We start from the raw sequence: 24,900 nt of genomic DNA, 5'->3' as shown, positions 1-24,900 counted from the left end.
AATGGTCATCTACCTTTAATCTACTTAAACAGAACAATTTCCAGCCCAGAATTCTGTACCCTCTTAAGCTAAGCTTCAAAATTGACGGAGAAATCAAATCATTTACGGATATACAAACATTGAGGAAATTCGCCACAACAAGACCAGCTCTACAGGAAATACTTCAACCTGTTCTGCACACTGACCACCACAATGGATCACCAGCAAAGTAAGAACTCAGAAATTAAAGGACAGAACCAAACCTCTACACTGATGCAAAAGATAAAACTAAGCAATGGACTCTCACAAAATAAGATGAATAGAATACTACCACACTTATCAATTATCTCAATAAATGTTAATGGCTTGAATTCCCCACTGAAGAGACATAGATTGGTTCACTGGATTAAAAAACACAAGCCATCCATTTGCTGTCTGCAAGAAACACACCTAGCTTCAAAAGACAAATTAAAGCTCCGAGTCAAGGGTTGGAAGACAATTTTTCAGGCAAATGGAATTCAGAAGAAAAGAGGAGTTGCAATCTTATTTTCAGACACATGTGGATTTAAAGCAACTAAAGTCAAAAAAGACAAAGATGGTCACTTTATATTGGTCAAGGGCAAAATACAACAAGAAGACATTTCAATTCTAAATATCTATGCACCCAATTTAAATACTCCCAGATTCTTGAAACAGATCTTACTTAGTCTGAGCAATATGATATCTGATAATACCATAATAACAGGGGACCTTAACACTCCTCTTACCGAGCTCGACAGATCCTCTAAACAGAAATTAAACAAGGATATAAGAGATTTAAATGAGACCCTAGAACAACTGTGCTTCATAGACGCATATAGAACACTCCACCCCAAAGATAAAGAATATACATTCTTCTCATCACCCCATGGAACGTTCTCCAAAATTGATCATATCCTGGGACACAAAACAAATATCAACAGAATCAAAAGAATTGAAATTTTACCTTGTATCTTCTCAGACCATAAGGCACTAAAGGTGGAACTCAACTCTAACAAAAATGCTCGACCCCACCCAAAGGCATGGAAACTAAACAATCTTCTGTTGAATAACAGATGGGTGAAGGAAGAAATAAAACAGGAAATCATTAACTTCCTTGAGCATAACAACAATGAAGACACAAGCTACCAAAACCTGTGGGATACTGCAAAAGCAGTTTTGAGAGGAAAATTCATCGCTTTAGATGCCTACATTCGAAAAACAGAAAGAGAGCACATCAACAATCTCACAAGAGATCTTATGGAATTGGAAAAAGAAGAACAATCTAAGCCTAAAGTCAGTAGAAGAAAAGAAATATCCAAAATCAAATCAGAGATCAATGAAATTGAAAACAAAAGAATCATTCAGAAAATTAATGAAACAAGGAGTTGGTTTTTTCAAAAAATAAATAAAATAGATAAACCATTGGCCAGACTAACGAGGAATAGAAAAGTAAAATCTCTAGTAACCTCAATCAGAAATGATAAAGGGGAAATAACAACTGATCCCACAGAGATACAAGAGATCATCTCTGAATACTACCAGAAACTCTATGCCCAGAAATTTGACAATGTGAAAGAAATGGATCAATATTTGGCATCACACCCTCTCCCTAGACTCAGCCAGGAAGAAATAGAGCTCCTGAACAGACCAATTTCAAGCACTGAGATCAAAGAAACAATAAAAAGTCTTCCAACCAAAAAATGCCCTGGTCCACATGGCTTCACTCCAGAATTCTATCAAACCTTCAAGGAAGAGCTTATTCCTGTACTGCAGAAATTATTCCAAAAAATTGAGGAAGAAGGAATCTTCCCCAACACATTCTATGAAGCAAACATCACCCTGGTACCAAAACCAGGAAAAGACCCAAACAAAAAGGAGAATTTAAGACCAATCTCACTCATGAATATAGACGCAAAAATTCTCAACAAAATCCTAGCCAATAGATTACAGCTTATCATCAAAAAAGTCATTCATCATGATCAAGTCGGCTTCATCCCAGGGATGCAAGTCTGGTTTAACATACGCAAGTCTATAAACGTTATCCACCATATTAACAGAGGCAAAAATAAAGATCACATGATCCTCTCAATAGATGCAGAAAAAGCATTTGATAAAATCCAGCATCCTTTTCTAATTAGAACACTGAAAAGTATAGGCATAGGTGGCACATTTCTAAAACTGATTGAAGCTATCTGTGACAAACCCACAGCCAATATTTTACTGAACGGAGTAAAACTGAAAGCTTTTCCTCTTAGAACTGGAACTAGACAAGGTTGTCCTCTGTCACCTTTACTATTCAACGTAGTGCTGGAAGTTCTAGCCAATACAATTAGGCAAGACAGGAAATAAAGGGAATCCAAATGGGAGCAGAGGAGGTCAAACTCTCCCTCTTTGCTGACAACATGATCTTATACTTAGAGATCCCCAAAGACTCAACCACAAGACTCCTAGAAGTCATCAAAAAATACAGTAATGTTTCAGGATATAAAATCAATGTCCACAAGTCAGTAGCCTTTGTGTACACCAATAACAGTCAAGATGAGAAACTAATTAAGGACACAACTCCCTTCACCATAGTCTCCAAGAAAATGAAATAACTAGGAATATACCTAACGAAGGAGGTGAAGGACCTCTATAAAGAAAACTATGAAATCCTCAGAAAGGAAATAGCAGAGGATATTAACAAATGGAAGAACATACCATGCTCATGGATGGGAAGAATCAACATTGTTAAAATGTCTATACTTCCCAAAGCAATCTACCTATTCAATGCCATTCCTATCAAAATACCAACATCGTACTTTCAAGATTTGGAAAAAATGATTCTGCGTTTTGTATGGAACCGGAAAAAACCCCGTATAGCTAAGGCAGTTCTCTGTAACAAAAATAAAGCTGGGGGCATCAGCATACCAGATTTTAGTCTGTACTACAAAGCCATAGTGCTCAAGACAGCATGGTACTGGCACAAAAACAGAGACATAGACACTTGGAATCGAATTGAAAACCAAGAAATGAAACTAACATTTTACAACCACCTAATCTTTGATAAACCAAACAAGAACATACCTTGGGGGAAAGACTCCCTATTCAATAAATGGTGTTGGGAGAGCTGGATGTCTACATGTAAAAGCCAGAAACTGGACGCACACCTTTCCCCACTCACAAAAATTGATTCAAGATGGATAAAGGACTTAAACTTAAGGCATGAAACAATAAAAATCCTCCAAGAAAGCATAGGAAAAACACTGGAAGATATTGGCCTGGGGAAAGACTTCATGAAGAAGACTGCCATGGCAATTGCAACAACAACAAAAATAAACAAATTGGACTTCATGAAACTGAAAAGCTTCTGTACAGCTAAGGAGACAATAACCAAAGCAAAGAGACAACCTACACAATGGGAAAGGATATTTGCATATTTTCAATCAGACAAAAGCTTGATAACTAGGATCTATAGAGAACTCAAATTAATCCACATGAAAAAAGCCAACAATCCCATATATCAATGGGCAAGAGACATGAATAGAACTTTCTCTAAAGATGACAGACGAATGGCTTACAAACACCTGAAAAAATGTTCATCATCTCTATATATTAGAGAAATGCAAATCAAAACAACCCTGAGATATCATCTAACCCCAGTGAGAATGGCCCACATCACAAAATCTCAAAACTGCAGATGCTAGCGTGAATGTGGAGAGAAACGAACACTTTTTCGCTGCTGGTGGGACTGTGAACTAATACAACCTTTTTGGAAGGAAGTATGGAGAAACCTCAAAGCACTCAAGCTAGACCTCCCATTTGATCCTGCAATCCCATTACTGGGCATCTACCCAGAAGGAAAGAAATCCTTTTATCATAAGGACACTTGTACTAGACTGTTTATTGCAGTTCAATTTACAATTGCCAAAATGTGGAACCAGCCTAAATGCCCACCAACGCAGGAATGGATTAACAAGCTGTGGTATATGTATACCATGGAATACTATTCAGCCATTAAAAAAAATGGAGACTTTACATCCTTCGTATTAACCTGGATGGACGTGGAAGACATTATTCTTAGTAAAGCATCACAAGAATGGAGAAGCATGAATCCTATGTACTCAATTTTGATATGAGGACAATTAATGACAATTATGGTTATGGGGGGGGAAACAGAAAGAGGGAAGGAGGGAGGTGGGTGGGGCCTTGGTGTGTGTCACACTTTATGGGGGCAAGACATGATTGCAAGAGGAACTTTACCTAACAATTGCAATCAGTATAACCAGGCTTATTGTACCCTCAATGAATCTCCAACAATAAAAAAAAAATAGCATCCCTGACTGATATTTCATACAATGTCTAATCATTCGTTTCGTTATATATTATGTACTATAGGGTTTTGGTGGTTTATTCTACTAGAAGTTTTCTTTAATGAGAGCAGAAGCCATGTCTCTCTTATTCATAAATATATTCACTGTACCTTACATAGTACATGTATGCCACATGGTTAACACTCAGTAATTATATTTTGATTGAATTGATTAGTTGTGCTTATTTATTGATGCTGAGATAGAGGGAGATAGCTAAGGTAAGTCCCACATTTCTAGCATTTCTAGCATGGTCAGTGGTTCTCAACCTTCCTAATGCTGCGACCCTTTAATACAGTTCCTCATGTTGTGGTAACCCCCAACTATAAAATTATTTTCATTGCTACTTCATAACTGTAATATTGCTACTGTTATGAATCATAATGTAATATCTGATATGCAGGATGTATTTAGGCGACCCCTGTGAAAGGGTCATTTGACCTCCGAAGGGGTCGTGACTCTCAGGTTGAGAACTGCTGATCTAGGTAGTGAATTGTGCAACTCATGAAGATAAAGAGTATAGCAAGAAGAATACATTTTTTGGTTTGATAATGTTTGAAGTGCCTATAGGACAACCAACTATAAATGAGTTTCCAAAAGTCAATTCTGCAATGAAGGAGAAAGACATTGCCTAGAGCATATTGTAGCATTCTCGGTTTCAAGACAGTAATTAGGACAAAGGAGGACTAGTGGAAATTGTTCAGGTGGAATTTGTAGACCTACTTTGAAGATCAACCCATATATTATATCTAAGTATTCTTTAGTTTTTACAATTCTATCTACATTACAGTTTGATTTTCCACCCTCTTGAGTTAAGTGATCTTCTTTTCTTCTCTGAATAATTAATATGAGTCCTTAGTCTTTATAAGTAATAGTAATAGATATAAAGTTAGTATTTTCTTCTTTTTAAAGGAATTTACATTACAAAATACTAAGATAATAGCAGCAAAAGATTTGTCTTTGAATTTATATGAGGGGCAGATCACTGTTCTTCTAGGACCTAATGGAGCAGGAAAGTCAACTACCTTATCTATTCTCACAGGTATGTATTTAGGGTCACCATCAGTAGAGAACTGTTGACCAAACTAGGAGGTTTCTGTGTATGCTCTTTACAAATTTTTAAATTTATACATACAATTGTACATATTTAGGAGTATGATGTGATGTTTTGAAACATATATACATTGTATAATTGCCTTAATCTTTGTGGTGAGGATATATAAAATCCTTTCTGCTAGCTATTTTGTCATATGATACCTTTTGTTGACTATAGTATTCCCTGCAGTAGTACACCAGCATTTATTCTTCCTTTCTAATGATAACTTTGTACTAATTGACCAATCCCTACCTATCTTCCCTTTCTTTTATCTTCCCCAGTTGCTGGTAAGCACTATTTTATTTATGCCTTCTATGAGATTAACTTTTTAAGATTCTGCATAGGAATGAGAACACATATTTGTCTTTCTGTGTTTTACTTATTTCATTTAACATTACATCTTCCATGTTCATCAGAGGACAAGATTTCTTTTTTTTTTTTTTTTTTTTTTTTTTAATTTTTTTTTTTTTTTTTTATTGTTGGGGATTCATTGAGGGTACAATAAGCCAGTTACACTGATTGCGATTGTTAGGTAAAGTCCCTCTTGCAATCATGTCTTGCCCCCATAAAATGTGACACACACTAAGGCCCCACCCTCCTCCCGCCATCCCTCTTTCTGCTTCCCCCCCCATAACCTTAATTGTCATTAAATGTCCTCATATCAAGATTGAGTACATAGGATTCATGCTTCTCCATTTTTGTGATGCTTTACTAAGAATAATGTCTTCCACTTCCATCCAGGTTAATACGAAGGATGTAAAGTCTCCATTTTTTTTAATGGCTGAATAGTATTCCATGGTATACATATACCACAGCTTGTTAATCCATTCCTGGGTTGGTGGGCATTTAGGCTGTTTCCACATTTTGGCAATGGTAAATTGAGCTGCAATAAACAGTCTAGTACAAGTGTCCTTATGATAAAAGGATTTTTTTCCTTCTGGGTAGATGCCCAGTAATGGGATTGCAGGATCGAATGGGAGGTCTAGGTTGAGTGCTTTGAGGTTTCTCCATACTTCCTTCCAGAAAGGTTGTACTAGTTTGCAGTCCCACCAGCAGTGTAAAAGTGTTCCCTTCTCTCCACATCCACGCCAGCATCTGCAATTTTGAGATTTTGTGATGTGGGCCATTCTCACTGGGGTTAGATGATATCTCAGGGTTGTTTTGATTTGCATTTCTCTAATATATAGAGATGATGAACATTTTTTCATGTGTTTGTTAGCCATTCGTCTGTCGTCTTTACAGAAAGTTCTATTCATGTCTCTTGCCCATTGATATAAGGGATTGTTGGCTTTTTTCATGTGGATTAATTTGAGTTCTCTATAGATCCTGGTTATCAAGCTTTTGTCTGATTGAAAATATGCAAATATCCTTTCCCATTGTGTAGGTTGTCTCTTTGCTTTGGTTATTGTCTCCTTAGCTGTACAGAAGCTTTTCAGTTTAATGAAGTCCCATTTGTTTATTTTTGTTGTTGTTGCCATTGTCATGGCAGTCTTCTTCATGAAGTCTTCCCCCAGGCCAATATCTTCCAGTGTTTTTCCTATGCTTTCTTTGAGGATTTTTATTGTTTCATGCCTTAAATTTAAGTCCTTTATCCATCTTGAATCAATTTTTGTGAGTGGGGAAAGGTGTGGGTCCAGTTTCAGTCTTTTACATGTAGACATCCAGTTCTCCCAACACCATTTATTGAATAGGGAGTCTTTCCCCCAAGGTAAGTTCTTGTTTGGTTTATCAAAGATTAGGTGGTTGTAAGATGTTAGTTTCATTTCTTGGTGTTCAATTCGATTCCAAGTGTCTATGTCTCTGTTTTTGTGCCAGTACCATGCTGTCTTGAGCACTATGGCTTTGTAGTACAGACTAAAATCTGGTATGCTGATGCCCCCAGCTTTATTTTTGTTACTAAGAACTGCCTTAGCTATACGGGGTTTTTTCCGGTTCCATACAAAACGCAGAATCATTTTTTCCAAATCTTGAAAGTACGATGTAGGTACTTTGATAGGAATGGCATTGAATAGGTAGATTGCTTTGGGAAGTATAGACATTTTAACAATGTTGATTCTTCCCATCCATGAGCATGGTATGTTCTTCCATTTGTTAATATCCTCTGCTATTTCCTTTCTGAGGATTTCATAGTTTTCTTTATAGAGGTCCTTCACCTCCTTCGTTAGGTATATTCCTAGGTATTTCATTTTCTTTGAAACTATGGTGAAGGGAGTTGTGTCCTTAATTAGCTTCTCATCTTGACTGTTATTGGTGTATACAAAGGCTACTGACTTGTGGACATTGATTTTATATCCTGAAACATTACTGTATTTTCTGATGACTTCTAGGAGTCTTGTGGTTGACTCTTTGGGGTTCTCTAAGTATAAGATCATGTCGTCAGCAAAGAGGGAGAGTATGACCTCCTCTGCTCCCATTTGGATTCCCTTTATTTCCTTGTCTTGCCTAATTGTATTGGCTAGAACTTCCAGCACTATGTTGAATAGTAAAGGTGACAGAGGACAACCTTGTCTGGTTCCAGTTCTAAGAGGAAAAGCTTTCATTTTTACTCCATTCAGTAAAATATTGGCTGTGGGTTTGTCATAGATAGCTTCAATCAGTTTTAGAAATGTGCCACCTATGCCTATACTCTTCAGTGTTCTAATTAGAAAAGGATGCTGGATTTTATCAAATGCTTTTTCTGCATCTATTGAGAGGATCATGTGATCTTTATTTTTGCCTCTGTTAATATGGTGGATAACGTTTATGGACTTGCGTATGTTAAACCAGCCTTGCATCCCTGGGATGAAGCCTACTTGATCATGATGAATGACTTTTTTGATGATAAGCTGTAATCTATTGGCTAGGATTTTGTTGAGAATTTTTCCATCTATATTCATGAGTGAGATTGGTCTGAAGTTCTCCTTTTTGCTTGGGTCTTTTCCTGGTTTTGGTATCAGGGTGATGTTTGCTTCATAGAATGTGTTGGGGAAGATTCCTTCTTCCTCAGTTTTTTGGAATAATTTCTGCAGTACAGGAATAAGCTCTTCCTTGAAGGTTTGATAGAATTCTGGTGTGAAGCCATCTGGACCAGGGCATTTTTTAGTTGGAAGCTTTTTTATTGTTTCTTTGATCTCAGTGCTTGAAATTGGTCTGTTCAGGAGGTCTATTTCTTCCTGGCTAAGTCTAGGGAGAGGGTGTGATTCGAAATATTGATCCATTTCCTTCACATTGTCAAATTTCTGGGCATAGAGTTTCTGGTAGTATTCAGAGATGATCTCTTGTATCTCTGTGGGATCAGTTGTTATTTCCCCTTTATCGTTTCTGATTGAGGTTATTAGAGATTTTACTTTTCTATTTCTAGTTAGTCTGGCCAATGGTTTATCTATTTTATTTATTTTTTCAAAAAACCAACTCCTTGTTTCATTAATTTTCTGAATGATTCTTTTGTTTTCAATTTCATTGATCTCTGATTTGATTTTGGATATTTCTTTTCTTCTACTGGGTTTAGGCTTAGATTGTTCTTCTTTTTCCAATTCCATAAGATCTCTTGTGAGATTGTTGATGTGCTCTCTTACTGTTTTTCGAATGTAGGCATCTAAAGCGATGAATTTTCCTCTCAAAACTGCTTTTGCAGTATCCCACAGGTTTTGGTAGCTTGTGTCTTCATTGTTGTTATGCTCAAGGAAGTTATTGATTTCCTGTTTTATTTCTTCCTTCACCCATCTGTTATTCAACAGAAGATTGTTTAATTTCCATGCCTTTGGGTGGGGTTGAGCATTTTTGTTAGAGTTGAGTTCCATCTTTAGTGCCTTATGGTCTGAAAAGATACAAGGTAAAATTTCAATTCTTTTGATTCTGTTGATATTTGTTTTGTGTCCCAGGATATGATCAATTTTGGAGAATGTTCCATGGGGTGATGAGAAGAATGTATATTCTTTATCTTTGGGGTGGAGTGTTCTATATACGTCTATCAAGCATAGTTGGTCTAGGGTCTCATTTAAATCTCTTACATCTTTGTTTAATTTCTGTTTAGAGGATCTGTCCAGCTCTGTAAGAGGTGTGTTAAAGTCCCCTGTTATGATGGTATTATCAGATATCATATTGCTCAGACTGAGTAAGGTCTGCTTCAAGAATCTGGGAGCATTTAAATTGGGTGCATATATATTTAGAATTGAAATGTCTTCTTGTTGTAGTTTTCCCTTGACCAATATAAAGTGACCATCTTTGTCTTTTTTGACTTTAGTTGCTTTAAATCCACATGTATCTGAAAATAAGATTGCAACTCCTCTTTTCTTCTGAATTCCATTTGCCTGAAAAATTGTCTTCCAACCCTTGACTCGGAGCTTTAATTTGTCTTTTTAAGCCAGGTGTGTTTCTTGCAGACAGCAAATGGATGGCTTGTGTTTTTTAATCCAGTCAGCCAATCTATGTCTCTTCAGTGGGTAATTCAAGCCATTAACATTTATTGAGATAATGGATAAGTGTGGTAGTATTCTATTTGTCTTATTTGGTGAGAGTCCATTGCTTAGTTTTATCTTTTGCATCAGTGTGGAGGTTAGGTTCTGTCCTTTGGTTTCTGAGTTCTTACTTTGCTGCTGATCCATTGTGGTGGTCAGTGTGCAGAACAGGTTGAAGTATTTCCTGTAGAGCTGGTCTTGTTGTGGCGAATTTCCTCAATGTTTGTATATCCGTAAATGATTTGATTTCTCCGTCAATTTTGAAGCTTAGCTTAGCAGGGTACAGAATTCTGGGCTGAAAATTGTTCTGTTTAAGTAGATTAAAGGTAGATGACCATTGTCTTCTTGCTTGGAAAGTTTCATTAGAGAAGTCTGTGGTAACTCTGATGGATTTGCCCCTGTAGGTCAACTGGCGCTTACTCCTGGCAGCTTGCAGAATCTTTTCTTTTGTCTTGACTTTGGACAGGTTCATCACAATGTGTCTTGGAGAAGCTCGTTTAGAGTTGAGGCGACCCGGGGTCCTATATCCCTCTGAAAGCAGTGTGTCAGAATCTTTGGTGATGTTTGGGAAATTTTCTTTTATAATATTCTCTAGTATGGCTTCCATTCCTCTGGGGCATTCTTCTTCCCCTTCTGGAATTCCTATAACTCGTATGTTGGAACGCTTCATAAAGTCCCATAATTCTGACAGTGAACGTTCTGCTTTCTCTCTCTTCTTTTCTGCCTCTTTTACTGTCTGAGTTATCTCAAGAACTTTGTCTTCTACCTCTGAAATTCTTTCTTCTGCATGGTCTAACCTGTTGCTGATACTTTCCATTGTATCTTTAAGTTCCCTAATTGACTGTTTCAGTTCCTTCAGGTCTGCTATATCCTTTTTATATTCTTCATATCGTTCATCTCTTATTTGATTCTGTTTTTGGATTTCCTTTTGGTTATTTTCCACTTTATTAGCAATTTCCTTCATTGTTTCCATCATTTCTTTCATTGTTTTCAACATGTGTATTCTAAATTCCCTTTCTGTCATTCCTAACATTTCTATACTGGTGGAATCATCTGCAGTAGCTACCTCATGGTCCCTTGGTGGGGTTGTTCTAGACTGGTTCTTCATGTTGCCTGGAGTTTTCTGCTGATTCTTCCTCATGAGTGATTTCTTTTATCTGTTTGCTTGCCCTAATTTTCCTTTCACTTCCTCTTGCTCTTTAAGTTCTTGTGCCTGTGGACTTAGCCTCCTGAGTAGCTGGACTACAGGCACTTGCTGCAACACCTAACTATTTTTAGAGATGGGATCTTGGCTCTTGCTCAGGCTGGTCTCAGAGGACAAATTTCTTCCTTTTGTGGTATTCCATTGTGTGTTTGTGTGTGTATATATATATATACCTTCTCTTTATCCATCCATCCATCCATTGTTGTACACACAGGTTGATTCCATATCTTGGCTGTTGTGAATAGGACTGAAATAAATATGAGAATGCAGATATCTCTTCATCACACTTATTTCATTTTATTTGGACTTAAACCCAATAGTAGAATTGCTGTATTATATATTAGATCTATTATTAATTTTTTAAGACAGTTCCATACTATTTTCCATGGCTGCTGTAGCTTGTCTCTTTACTCTGTTTCCTTTGCAGGGCATAAGCTTTACATGGTTTGTTATAATCCTACTTGTTCATTGGCTTTTTTTTTTGTCTATGCTTTTGAAGTCTTTTTAAATCTCAGATTATTGTGGGGAATATACATGTTTTGGTTATATAGCTTACTTTTGTATATTTTAAGTCAGAATTCTAGGTGTACCCTTCACCCAGAAAGTGTATAAAGTACCTTGTGATACACATGTTGGGTGGGTATTTACCCATCCCTTTTACCCTTTCCAAGTTCCTTATATTTTGGTGACTTTTACTTCCATGTGAGCACATAAATGTTGATCAAGTAATTCCAATTTAGTTTTGAGTATATGTAGTATTTGTTTATTCTTCTTACAATACTTCACTTAGGAAAATGCTCTCCCAATTCCATCCAGGTTGTTACAAAAGATACTAGATCAGTGTCTTTTTATGCCTAAATACTATTCTGTGATATACATATACAACATTTTATTAATCAATTCATGAATTGATGGGCTTTTGGGGTGTTTCTACATCTTTGTGATTGTGAATTGTTGTGCTATAAACATTCAAGTACAAGTGTCTTTTTTGAAGTGTATAAAATGTCTTTTTCCCCCTTTGGTTAAATGATTGAAGGATCAAATGGTAGGTCTACTTTAAATTCTTGAAGAATCTGCAGATTCCTTTCTCTAGTTGTTTAACTACTTTGCAGTCCCACCAAAAGTATATGAGTGTTTCTTTATCTCCATATCCACACCAACATTCCTTGCTTTGGAACTTTATGATGTGAGCCATTCTCACTGGAGTTACATGATATCTCATTGTGGTTTCGATTTATGTTTTTTCTCATGAATAGAGATACTGAGCTTTTTTCATGTATTTTTGACCATTAGTCTATTTTTGTTAGAAAAGTTTCTATCTTTGGCCCAACTTTTAATGGAGTTGTTTTATCTTTTCTTGTTGGTTGGTTTTCTTGAGTTCTTTGTAGATTCTGTTCATCAGTCTTTTATTGGATGCGTAGCATGGAAATTTCTTCTGCCATTCTGTAGGTTGTCTGATTGCTTTATGGATTGTTTCCTTGGCTGTGCAGAAACATTTTAACTTGATCAGGTCCCATTTATTTATTTTTGTAGAATGTCATATGGTAGTATGAGGATGTGTTCCTAACAACAACAAAAATTAATAGATAGGACTTGATCAAACTAAAAAATTTCTGCACAGGGAAGGACACAATCAATAGAGCAAATAACTACAGAATGGGAGAAAGTATTTGCATGCTATACATCAGTGTTAAAGGGATGATACTAGCATCTACAAGGAACTCAAGCAAATCAGGAAGAAAAGGGCAATATAAACAAATGGAAACTTTTCAAATGAAGATAGACAAATAGCCAACAAGCACATGAAAAAATTCTCAACATCTGTAATCGTCAGGGACATATAATCAACACTACAACGACATATCGCCTAACTCCATTAAAATGGCTCCTATCAAAAAGTCCCAAAGCATCAATTGCTAGCCAGGATGTAGAGAGAAAGGAACACTCTTAATTACACTGTTGGTGGGATTACAAACTAGTATAACCTCTGTGGAATGTAGTATCAAGTTAACTCAAAGAAGTAAAAGCCATTAAAAACAGTGATCGAATTGCCTAAGGTGCACAATACAAGGGGACATTTCAAAACAAGTAAGAGTAAATTATACATGTCTTACCGCAAAAAATAAGTGAGATGATGGTTATGTTAATCAATTTGATTTAAGCATTCCACATTATATATCAAATCATCACACTGTACCCCATAAATATATGCAGTTATGATTTAATAAAAATTAAATTTTAAAAATTGTATTATAGTATCTTTTGTAACCACCTGGATGTAACTGGGAACCATTCTCCTAAGTGAAGTAAGAATGGAAAAGAAAGACTACATGTACTCAATACTAAATTCAAACTAGTTGATCAACACTTATGTGCACATATGGAAGCAAAACTCAATGGAATTCAAACAGGTGTGAGAGAGGAGCAGGGGATGGGTACAATGCACATTTTCTGGGTGAAGAGCACACTTGGAACTTTGACTTAAAATGTACAAAAGCAAATTATGTAACCAAAATGCGTGTACCCACTTAATATTCTGAAATAAAAAGAAAAGAAAAAAAGGAAAAATAACTGCTGGACAGTTTCCATTTATATATAAATATGGCAAATAATTTTAAACTATTTTATGTTGTCGTTTTATCTTCCAACTAGATATTAACTTTGTGAGCATAAGGGTCCCGTCTCTGAATTTTTAAGAAAAAAAATGTACACAGTTTATAGTGCAGTTCTCAGATCATAATATAATTTAGAAATGTCAAATGGCTGACAGCAGAACTAGAATTTTGGAATACATCAAATTCTTTGAAACACTTTTATTGCTTTTTCAGTTTTATTCATTGAAAATTTGAATATATGAGTAAACAAAGAAAGGGAATATTTCTTTTCTTATCATCAGAAGATAACCATTGATGTATGCCAAACTTTTCTGTAGACAATATTCCTAATTCTTTTGAGTAATTCCTAAGTAGACTATGAAGTTGAGGTGCTAATTTATAGTATACCTGTATTATTGTCAAATTTTCTCATTGAAGTTTTGCTTCTGTCATGATTTCTGCTTAATTCTAGGTCTCCTTCCTTTTACCAGAGGAAAAGTCTGTATTAATGGATATAACATCTCAACGAACATGATTCAAGCTAGGCAAATCATGGGCTTTTGTCCCCAGGATAACCTGTTGTTTAAGAAGTTGACCCCATCAGAACACCTTTATTTCTACAGTGTGGTGAGCCAGAGTTATCTATGTTCTCTTTCTTCACTCTTTACACATAATTGAGGCCAAGGATCAATATTATTACCTCTATTTTGTAAAAGTTAATTTTTGAGACTTTTTTTATCATAAAGGGAGTCAAAGGGAAAAATAAAAGTATCTAGAAAGCTATGTAAGAAAAGTTATAAGAATTTTCTCTGGATAAAGAGGAAGTACCATGTACATTCTGGCTTCTCTTTCTAGGTAAAAGGAGTACCTCCAGAGAAACGTTCCATAGAAATTAAGAAAATGCTAACTGATTTTGGCCTGTTACATGTTTGTAATGTGCTTTCAATGAATCTGAGTGGAGGAACAAAGCGCAAACTCTCTGTCAGCATAGCACTTCTAGGGGACTCCAAGGTAAATAAGACTTCATTAACATGGATCCTCATTACAGCTAATCTTTAAACTCAGCTGGTACAAACCTGAGAGCTGATAAGTATCTAACTCTCTTAAAGAAATTTCCAAATGATAGAGGGGATTGATATGCTTGACTGGCTGATACCATGTGGTAATGAGTTTGAAATTATTAATTTTTATGAGTTCTTAATTCTGGCAGAGTCTAGATTCTGTACCTTAGCTTAAATATATCTCTCATGAATAATAAATTAGGCCACTAGTGGCACAATGTAAGTTAAATATGGTCTTGAAAGTTTTGTTCTGGTCTTTAGGTAGTGATTCTTGATGAGCCAACAGCTGGCATGGACCCAATTTCAAGGAGAGCTACCTGGGATATCCTTCAGCAGTATAAAGAAGATCGTACAATCTTACTGACTACCCACCACATGGATGAAGCTGATATCCTGGGTGATCGTATTGCCATCATGGTCAAAGGGACCCTGCAGTGCTGTGGCTCTCCAGTTTTCCTGAAAAGAAAATATGGTCTCTCTCATTTTGATCATTCTTTGGATGCTAATGCCTTAATGATATCTTCTAAAATAATTTTCATTATTGTTTATGTTTCTCTACACAGATCTTTAATAGCAAGCTATGTTCTATTGCACTAGTTCTAAACTATTTCAGTTGATTTTTATGGCTCTTGAAATTTAACCATGTCTTACCTATTTAGTTTTTTTTTTCCCCACTATGATCTAATAAGCACTTGGAAAATTTTCCTTACTAACCTCACAGAAGTTGTGTTTATTTCTCCCATGTGGCTCATTCTTAACTGTTTAATTTTTCATGAAAAAAGCTAATGTCTCCAAGAGATTGATAGATAGGTTAATGGCTATTACATTAGAGAGAAAGTTAGTGACCAGATATTTCTGACCACTTGATTTTTTCTGACTTTTGCTAGATCAATATCAAATCCCCAGGGCAATGAGTTAAATGTTTTCTAGCTTATTTTTATAAACTATACATGAAAGCTGACAGTAGGTCAATAATAATTTATTGGACAGAAAGTGAAGAGATAGTGGAATAAAATAGTCTTAACTTTGAGGAGTGAACAGACTCTGAATAAGATTGTATATCAATTATATATTATTGAGTTCTGAAATTACATGTCCCAGGACAATAGGTATATTAGGGCTTCAAAGTTGGAGGTTACAAATCAATGAGACTAGGTAAAAAATTACTTTATTCATTCATCATTAAGTTGGTATTTGAATTCATTCTTTAACTCACATTCATTGAATATCTTCTATGGATGCTAGTCAAACTTCGTATACATTATCTCATCTAATCTTCATAACCCCACCAGTTTATAGAGGAGAAAAACTGGGGCTTATATTTAAGTAACATTAAAATCATGCAATAAATGGCAGAGATTTGAACCTGGGTCCCTCTGACACCCAAGCCCATGCTTTCCACTTTAATACATTATCTCTTCTCCTTTACCCTTCTATATACTCTACTAAAGAGAATGTTGGGTTTTAATAGTAAGTTTGGTGAATGTCAGAAGTGGAGTGAATAATAATGTTGCCTTTGCACTTGTTGATGAGTATATAGAAACTTAGAGCTTGTTAACTGGGATCTGTAGAGTGTTGACAGTTACAAATAAAACTTAAAAAATCAACAGAGAAGGCTCTGGCGCCTGAAGCTCAGTGGCTAGGGTGCTGCTACATGCACAAGGACTGGGCCAGTTTGAACCCGGCCCTGGCCTGCCAAACAATGACAACTACAAAAAAAAAATAGCTGGCTGTTGTGGCAGATGCCTGTAGTCCCAGTTACTTGAGAGGCTGAAACAAGAGAATCCCTTAAGCCCAAGTGTTTGAGGTTGCTGGGAGCTGTGATGCCACAGCACTCTACCCAGGGTGACATAGTGAGACTCTGTCTCAAAAAAAAAAAAAAAAAAAGTCAATAGAGAAAATAAAATTTTTTGGAGGATGGATAAGTAAGTACATAAAAGCATGAGGATAAAAATTGCCTTTTATTCCCTGGGACAATGAGATCAGCATGGATGAGAAAGTTTATGTTGTTTTTGCCTTCTAGGGTAGAAACAGAAGGGAATTGAAAATAGCAAGAGTGGTTTCATTTGAGGTACTGATGTACATATAGGATGAATTTAGAAATATGGAATTCAGAATCCATCTTAAAGTGAAACATGCTAAAACAAGAATAAGGGCCACAAGACTGGAGAAAATAAGTATGTTCACATGCACATGAATTCTCACGTGCTCATGCATCTATCTTACCTATAAAATCCCTAAAGGATCAGAAAGACTTGATGACAGAAGGCCATGTGGTTCATTGTTACATTAGCAAAAAAAGAATTTCTAGTACCATGAGATAAAATTTTACAGTTTGCTTTCATTAATATAGTAAGATAAAAGTTTACACTTTAATTATATGTCCCTGACAATTGGCAAATGAACATTAACTATTTAAAGAGTGATGAAAGGGAAGAAATACAGCAAGATATAAAACAATAAAACTTTAACAAGTTTAGGAGAGTCAGAGCAAGAGGGTGGCCGAGTAACAGATTCTCTGCAGCTGGATACCGTGAGTCTGGGGAGAGAAGACTCCAGGCATCTCTGGCTGGTGGGATCTTCCTATAATCATTCCTTTGAGGATACAGGGAGTCAGCGAGAAACTTCTGGACCCCAAGGGGAGGACAAAAACAGTGGAAAACTGGCAAGTGGTTGCATGTGTTCGCTTGGTCTAATCCCGCCAGCAGCTGTAAGTACAGCAGCAGTAAGACTGCAAACCAGAAAGGCCTTGCCTGTGAACTGTTTTGGTGTTTTTGGACTTGGCACTCAGTTGAACTGCCCTGGGGGGAGCTTGAGCAGGAGTGCAAAGAACTTTGGGTGTTGTCTAGGGCCCCAGACTGAGCCGCTAGAGGGACAAAGCTAATAGTGTTCAGTTGTAGGCCACAGGGAGCCATTGTGAAAGAACTGCCCCAGCAAGCTCTGCCCTCAGGGTCTTAGAGCAAGGATCAGGCAGCAGCTAGTAACCTAGTGACTGAGTAGCCTAAAGGTGGGGACTGAGCTGCCTTATAGCCTTAACCCTCAGGGGCAGAGTGAGACAGGTTTTGGCACACTGGGTAAGTGGATAGCGACTTCAGCAGTGATCCCAGCAACAAGCACTTTTCTGGAAAAGCTTCTATTTAGCCAAGTTTAGAAGTTTAAAGTGCCTTTTAAGAGGGCTGAAGAGAGATTTAGGGTCTCCACCGTGCGGGGTTTGAGAAATCAGTGGAGGCTGCCAGTCATATCAGCATTGTGAGTAACATCTCATACCCCAGAAGACCACCTGTTTGCCCAGACAATATTCAACAAGATATATATACTGCTTTGTTTTTGGTTGTTTGGTTTTTTTTTTGTGGTTGTTTTGTTTTTTAATTTCAACCTTTTCTGTACAGATTTTTTCTTTTCTTTTTTCTTTCTTTCTCCATTTTTTCTTGTTTAAATACTTTCCCATTGCTCCCTTTTAAAATAATTAGAACTTCATTTTTGCTAGTATTTCTACCACTATTATTTGGTTTTTCACCCAATTTTATCCCATCAAGTTTTCTGTTTGCTTGTTTTGGTTTGATTTATAGCATTTTTGTCTTTCTTCTCTACTTGGTGGAGGTGGGGTACTGAATCCAATCAGGTTAGCAAAGAGCTGCTGACCTCAAGGGAACCACCCAACCAGGCACCCCCAGAGGTTGGGTTTTTTTTAAGGTTGTGTTAAAGTACCCTACTGTACACCTATATTGCTCTGTCTCCCTCTTTTTGTGCCTCTCTTCTTTTTGTCAATATTCCCTTTTACCCACCCCCTCTCCTTTCTCTATTTTCTTTTCTTTCTTTCTTTCTTTTATCCCTTCTTGCTCTTCAACCTTCTCACCCTTCTGATCCTGTACCAAAAAGACTCATCAAAACCTTAGTCCACAGACATGAGAACTTAAAGAACAAGAGGAAGTGAAAGGAAAATTAGGGCAAGGAAACAGATAAAAGAAATTACTCATGAGGAAGAATCAGCAGAAAACTCCAGGCAACATGAAGAACCAGTCCAGAACAACCCCTCCAAGATACCATGAGGTAGCTACTGCAGAGGATTCCACCAATAAAGAAATGTTAGGAATGACTGAAAGGGAATTTAGAATACACATGATGAAAACAATGAAGGAAATGATGGAAACAATGAAGAAAACTGCTAATAAAGTGGAGATAACCAAAAGGAAATCCAAAAACAGAATCAAATAAGAGATGAACGATATGAAGAATATAGAAAGGATATAGCAGAGCTAAAGGAACTGAAACAATTAGGGAACTTAAAGATGCAATGGAAAGTATCAGCAACAGGTTACACCATGCAGAAGAAAGAATTTCAGAGGTAGAGGAAAAAGTTCTTGAGAAACTCAGATAGTTAAAGAGGCAGAAAAGAAGCAAGAGAAAACAGAACGTTCACTGTCAGAATTATGGAACTTTATGAAGCATTCCAACATACAAGTTATAGGAATCCCAGAAGGGGAAGAACAATGCCCATAACAGGGGACTTTAATTACACTCCTCTTACAGAGCTGGAAAGATCCTCTAAACAGACATTAAACAAAGATATAAGAGATTTAAATGAGAATCTAGAACAACTGTGCGACTGACTGAAGAAATATAGACTTAGAAACAAGGGTAAAGGAAGATGAGAGACAAGAGCAGAGAGAGGGAAGGAGGGAGGGGGTGGGGCCTTGGTGTGTGTCACACTTTATGGGGGCAAGACATGATTGCAAGAGGGACTTTACCTAACAAATGCAATCAGTGTAACCTGGCTTATTGCACCCTCAATGAATCCCCAACAATAAAAAAAAAAAAAAACTTTAACAAGTTTAAATTCTGTAGTAATAAAAACCTAGTACACCCTGAAGGTTAAGGAGTCAGGAATGAGTCAAAAGATTGACTGATAAAGATTAATTTTTTAAAGAGAGCCTGTTTTTTGGCAGGGGAGAGGATGAGTTAAGTGTTTAATTTGAGCACATTCCAGTTTTATTTTTTTTAATTAAAAGAATTTTCATTTGGGCAGGTTTGTGGCATATTTAAATGAAGCAAACAGGAGAAATTTATACCTATGAAACAAAAACTTAAATGATGTGCTAGGTCTAAAGATAATGATTTTGGCATTCAATGTTTACTGTTACTTTCTATGTTAATTGTATTCATTAATATTAATACCTGTTAATGAAAAAGTACTAATACCCATAATACCATTTTGTATGTTAGATCTCTTGTCACACATACTAATCTTTAACTTTGTTAACTGGGATCTCCCCAGTTATTCTAACTTTTAATTCTCTCTTTCTTTAACCATTCTTTAGGCACTAAAAGCTTACTGCTTTTTACTCTGTGTTGATACGTAAATGCACATGGTGTCAATCAACATGTGGATCTCAGTAATTGCCTGGACACTCTTTACAAAGAAGGCATTAAAAAAATTTTACATATGATAGACTAGGAAAATTAAATTACTTGTGCTTTCAAAGAAGAGAGTAAGGAGAAACTTTCAAGGGTGATTAGTGGGTCCACAAATATGGTGTATCTTGAAAGGGTACAGGTGAAATTTACTAAGTGTAGAGTATAAGGGTTTGAACACAATAATTAAGAAAATGTCATGAAGGCTATTTTGACCAGTTTGGTGAAAATATTTCAAACTGTATATAAATTCAGCACATAGTACCTCATGATTGCATTATTGTACACAGCTATGATTTAATAAAAAAAGAAAATACACAAAATAGAATATTAATTTCTATTAATAGAAATAGCCTAGGCAGCGCCTGTGGCTCAAGGAGTAGGGCACCGGTCCCATATGCTGGAGGTGGCAGGTTCAAACCTAGCCCCGGCCAAAAACAAACAACAACAACAAAAAAAATAGAAATAGCCTGCAGTGATAAGCCACTCAACTTTGTACCTCAGTTTTTTAATTTGCAAAGTGGAATAATAATGTCTTCCTTGCTATAAGCCAGGTAACTGAGATAGAGTATTTTCTGAGACCATTTCTTATGCTTAAGATCTAAGATTTGGCTTTTTGTTTTCATAAACGGGGAGAGAAAAGTGAGAGGAGTTTTCTGCTAGATATTTCCAGTGACTTTTTTTCCAATCTGAGGAATTATTCTATACTTGCAAAATGCAGAATAAGCCCTGATTGCTGCCTTACGGCATTCAGGTCTTTCTCAATATTACCTTTTTAGTTAGATGTTCTCTGGGCCACATCTAAATTTCAACCCTTCATCCTTATCATTTCATTTTGCCCTTTCCTTCTCCTGTTTTCTCCTTAGCACTGCTACTAATGCACTACATATTTTTCTAATTAATTTTACTTTTCTATCTCCTCACTGAACTATAAATCATGACATTTTTGGCTTTCTGTTTTTTTTTTTAACATTTTTAGCTTTCTGGATAACTGCAATATCCTTAGGCTCTAAGATATTGCCTGTTGCACAGTAGGTGTACGATAAACATATACTGAATGAATTAATATTTACCACTGTATTCTCAGATCCCAGATTGCAGTTTCATGAAGAAAGGGGATTATATAACAGAGGACTTTTACTGTTGTTTTCTATAATCTATCTCATTATCATCTCTGAATTCTTAGAGCAGCATTTGACAACTTTAGTGATGTATCTCCTTAGAGTCATAACCAGATCACTTATGACACGTAATGTCTTCTTTCCTATGCAGCTAGCAAACCTGAATGATAGAGATGAAGCATGGTTTACAAAGAGTATAACAAAATTTTTAAAAAATGTATGCTGCTTCATTTGGTTTTCCACATGGGTTTTTTCAGGTGTGGGATATCACATTATCATGGTGAAGAAGCCTGATTGTGATGTTGAAAATATTCTCCAACTGATTAATCAGTACATACCAACTGCAAGTTTGGAGAGCAATGTTGCATCCGAATTATCATTTATCCTACCCAGAGAGTACACACACAGGTATGGATCCAGGACATGTTAAATGAATGGTTTTGGCAGAAATCACGGTTAATTTTCAAAGTTTTCTTAGGCTTGAAAAATAATTCCTTTGTTGCCAGTTCACATGTAATGGTTAGAATTGTATTTCCTGACAATTTCACTCATTATACAGAGAGATGACACCTAAGTTAAATTTCATTTAGGCTTGCGTTAATGCCTTTATTTTTATTTCTTATAATCTAGTGTTAATCAGAGGTAAGATATGGTAAATTAGTGGTATACATTTCCCTCCTGGTGAGTAAAGTGAACTTTTTTTGTCTTATGAAGAAAGGCTTTTTTGTTTTTTAAACTTTTATTTTTAATTGACAAATAATAATTGTATAAATCGATAGAGTACAATATAATGTTTTAACATACGGTTACATTGTGGAATGATTAAATCAAGCTAAATAGCAAATCCATCACCTTAAACACTTAAGACATTTTAGTGGTGAAACATTTAAATTTATTCCTTTACAAATCTGGAAATATACACTGAATTATTATTTATTGTAATCATCATTTTGTGCAATAGATCACTAAAGATTATTCTTCCCATCCAGTTGAAACTTTTTGATCAGTACCTTCCCTTTCTCCAATCCCTGCATTCCCAAAGCCTCTGGTAAACAAAATTCAGTTCTGTACTTTTTTGAGTTTGGCCTTTTTAGAGTCTGTATATAAGTGAGATCATAAAGTATTTGTCTTTTTTTGACTGGTTTATTTGACTTAGCATAATGTGCTCCAGTCTCATTTATGTTTTTGCAAATGATAGAAATTCTTCCTTCTTAGGCAACTGGTATTCCCTTGTGTGTATATATACCGCATATTTTTTATCCATTTATCTGATGATAGGTTGTTTCTGTATTTTAGCCATTGTGAATAATGCTACAATAAACATAGGAGTACAGACATCTCTTCAGGATACTGATTTCAATTCCTTTCAATATTACCCAGAAGTTAGATTTCTGGATCATGTGATAATTCTATTTTTTGTTTTCTGAAGAATCTTTATACTATTTTCCATAATGGCTGTATTAATTTTCATTCCTATCAACAGTGCACACCATTTGCCCACACCTTCAGCAATGCTTACTTTTTGAATTTTAGTAATAGCTATTATAACAAGTGTGAGATGATATCTTGCTATGGTTGTAATTTGAATTTCCTTGATTGTTAGTGATAATGAACAATTTTTCTTTATTTTTTGACCACTTTTCATTTTTCTGTTGACTCTTTTTATTTTCTTTGAGAAGTGTCTATAGCCATTTTATTGTGCTTTTTAAAAAAAATTGTTTCACAATATTGCATATAATACAAATTGAAAGTTTGTGGCAACTCTGCACTGAGCAAGCCTATCATCACCATTTTTCCAATAGCATGTGCCTAATTGTGTTTCTGTATCACATTTTAGTAATTCTTATAATATTTCAAACCTTTTCATTATTATTATATATGTTGTGGTGATCTGTGATTTTTGAATTTACCACTGAAATTGTTTTGAAGCACCAGCAATTATGCTCAGGTAAAACAGTGAACTTTAAAAAAAGTATTATTTTTAAATTTCAGAATATTATAAGGGTATACATATTTTGGTTACATAATTTACTTTTGTACATTTAATTCAAAGTTTTGTGTGCCCTTCATCCAGAATGCATGCATTGTATCCATTGGGTGTGAATTAACCCCACTTAATTGATAAATGTTATGTGTGTTTTGATTGCTCTATCACTGGCCATTTCCCCATATTTCTTCATCTCCTTAGGCCTCCCTATTCCTGGAGGTGCAACAATATTACTGTTAGGCCAATTAAGAACTGCAACCAAAAAATAGCCAGGCATTGTGGCGGGCGCCTGTAGTCCCAGCTACTCCGGAGGCTGAGGCAAGAGAATCGCTTAAGCCCAGGAGTTGGAGGTTGCTGTGAGCTGTGTGAGGCCACGGCACTCTACCGAAGGCCAGAAAGTGAGACTCTGTCTCTACAAAAAAAAAAAAGAACCCTTCTATAGCCTCCACCTGTTCAAGTGAAAGAAAGTGTCTTGCATCTCTCACTTTGTATCAAAAGCTACAAATAAGTTTAGTCAGGAAGGTATGTCAAGAGCCAAGATCAAAGCTGAAAGCTTCTTGTACCAAATAGTCAAGTTGTGAGTGCAAAAGAAAAGTTCTTGAAGGAAATTAAAAGTGCTGTTCCAGTGAACACAAATGATAGGAAATTGAAGCAGCCTTATTACTAATATGGAGACAGATTCAGTGGTCTGGGTAAAAGATCAAACCAGCCATAACATTTCCTTAAGCCAAAGCCTAACCTAGGTCCAAACCCTAACTCTCTTTAATTCATTTAAAGCTGAGAAAGGAGAGGAAGCTGCAGTAGAAAATTTTGAAGCTAATAGAGGTTAATTCATGGTGTGTAAGGACAGAAGCCAGATGTCATCTTAACATTAAAGTGCAAGGTGAAAGAGTAAAAGTGCTGCTGTAGAAACTGAAGCAAGTTAATCACAGATCTAACTAAGATAGTTAATGAAAGTGGCTACACTAAAAAACAGATTTTCAATCTACATTTAAAAATTTATTTAATTGGAAGAGGATGCCATCTGTGACTTTCATGCTGGAAAGAAGTCAATGCCCAGTTTCAAAGCTGAGGCCTAATCTCTCGTTAGGGATTAATGTAGCTGGTAACATTAAGTTGAAGCCAGTTCTTATTTGTTACTCTAAAAATCCTATAGCCCATTGGAATTATGCTAAATCTACTCTGTAGATATCTGTTAAATCCAGATGTTGAATGGTTGAGTTTAAATCTAAAATTTCTTTGCTTAACTTCTTTTTGGAGGATCTATCCAGGACTGCTAAAGGGGTGTTAAAATCTCCAACTACTATGGAAGTGGAGGAAATCGAGTTGCTTATGTCTGTTAGAGTTTCTCTTATAAATTGAGGTGCGTTGTGGTAGGGTGCATAAATATTAATAATTGAGATCTCATCATATTGAGTATTACCTTTAACAAATATGAAGCGTTCATCCTTATCCTTAATTATTTTGGTTGGTTTAAAGCCTATTGCGTCTGCAAACAGGATTGCAATGCCTGCTTTTTTCTGCTTTCCATTTGCTTGGAATATAGATGACCATCCCTTCACCTTGAGTCTATATCTGTCTTTAATGTAAGATGCGATTCTTGGATGCAGCAGATATCTGGCTTGAGTTTTTGTATCCAG

At 36.0% G+C, this 24,900-nt stretch overlaps 1 protein-coding gene across 1 annotated transcript in view; it reads left to right on the top strand.

Annotated features, from left to right (window-relative positions):
• Positions 1-24,900, top strand: part of LOC128562026 (phospholipid-transporting ATPase ABCA3-like) — a 119,277-nt gene that overhangs the window by 22,108 nt on the left and 72,269 nt on the right. Inside the window, exons 4-8 of the mRNA XM_053556641.1 lie at positions 5,262-5,391; positions 14,152-14,306; positions 14,535-14,690; positions 15,002-15,212; positions 21,531-21,681. Coding sequence (XP_053412616.1) covers positions 5,262-5,391; positions 14,152-14,306; positions 14,535-14,690; positions 15,002-15,212; positions 21,531-21,681 — 803 coding nt within the window. The remainder of the gene's footprint in view (positions 1-5,261; positions 5,392-14,151; positions 14,307-14,534; positions 14,691-15,001; positions 15,213-21,530; positions 21,682-24,900) is intronic.

Source organism: Nycticebus coucang, chromosome 12 (genome assembly GCF_027406575.1).
Source record: "Nycticebus coucang isolate mNycCou1 chromosome 12, mNycCou1.pri, whole genome shotgun sequence".
Taxonomy (NCBI): domain Eukaryota; kingdom Metazoa; phylum Chordata; class Mammalia; order Primates; family Lorisidae; genus Nycticebus; species Nycticebus coucang.
The sequence above is the reverse complement of the archived record's forward strand: the minus strand, read 5'-3'. Positions and strand labels throughout refer to the sequence as shown.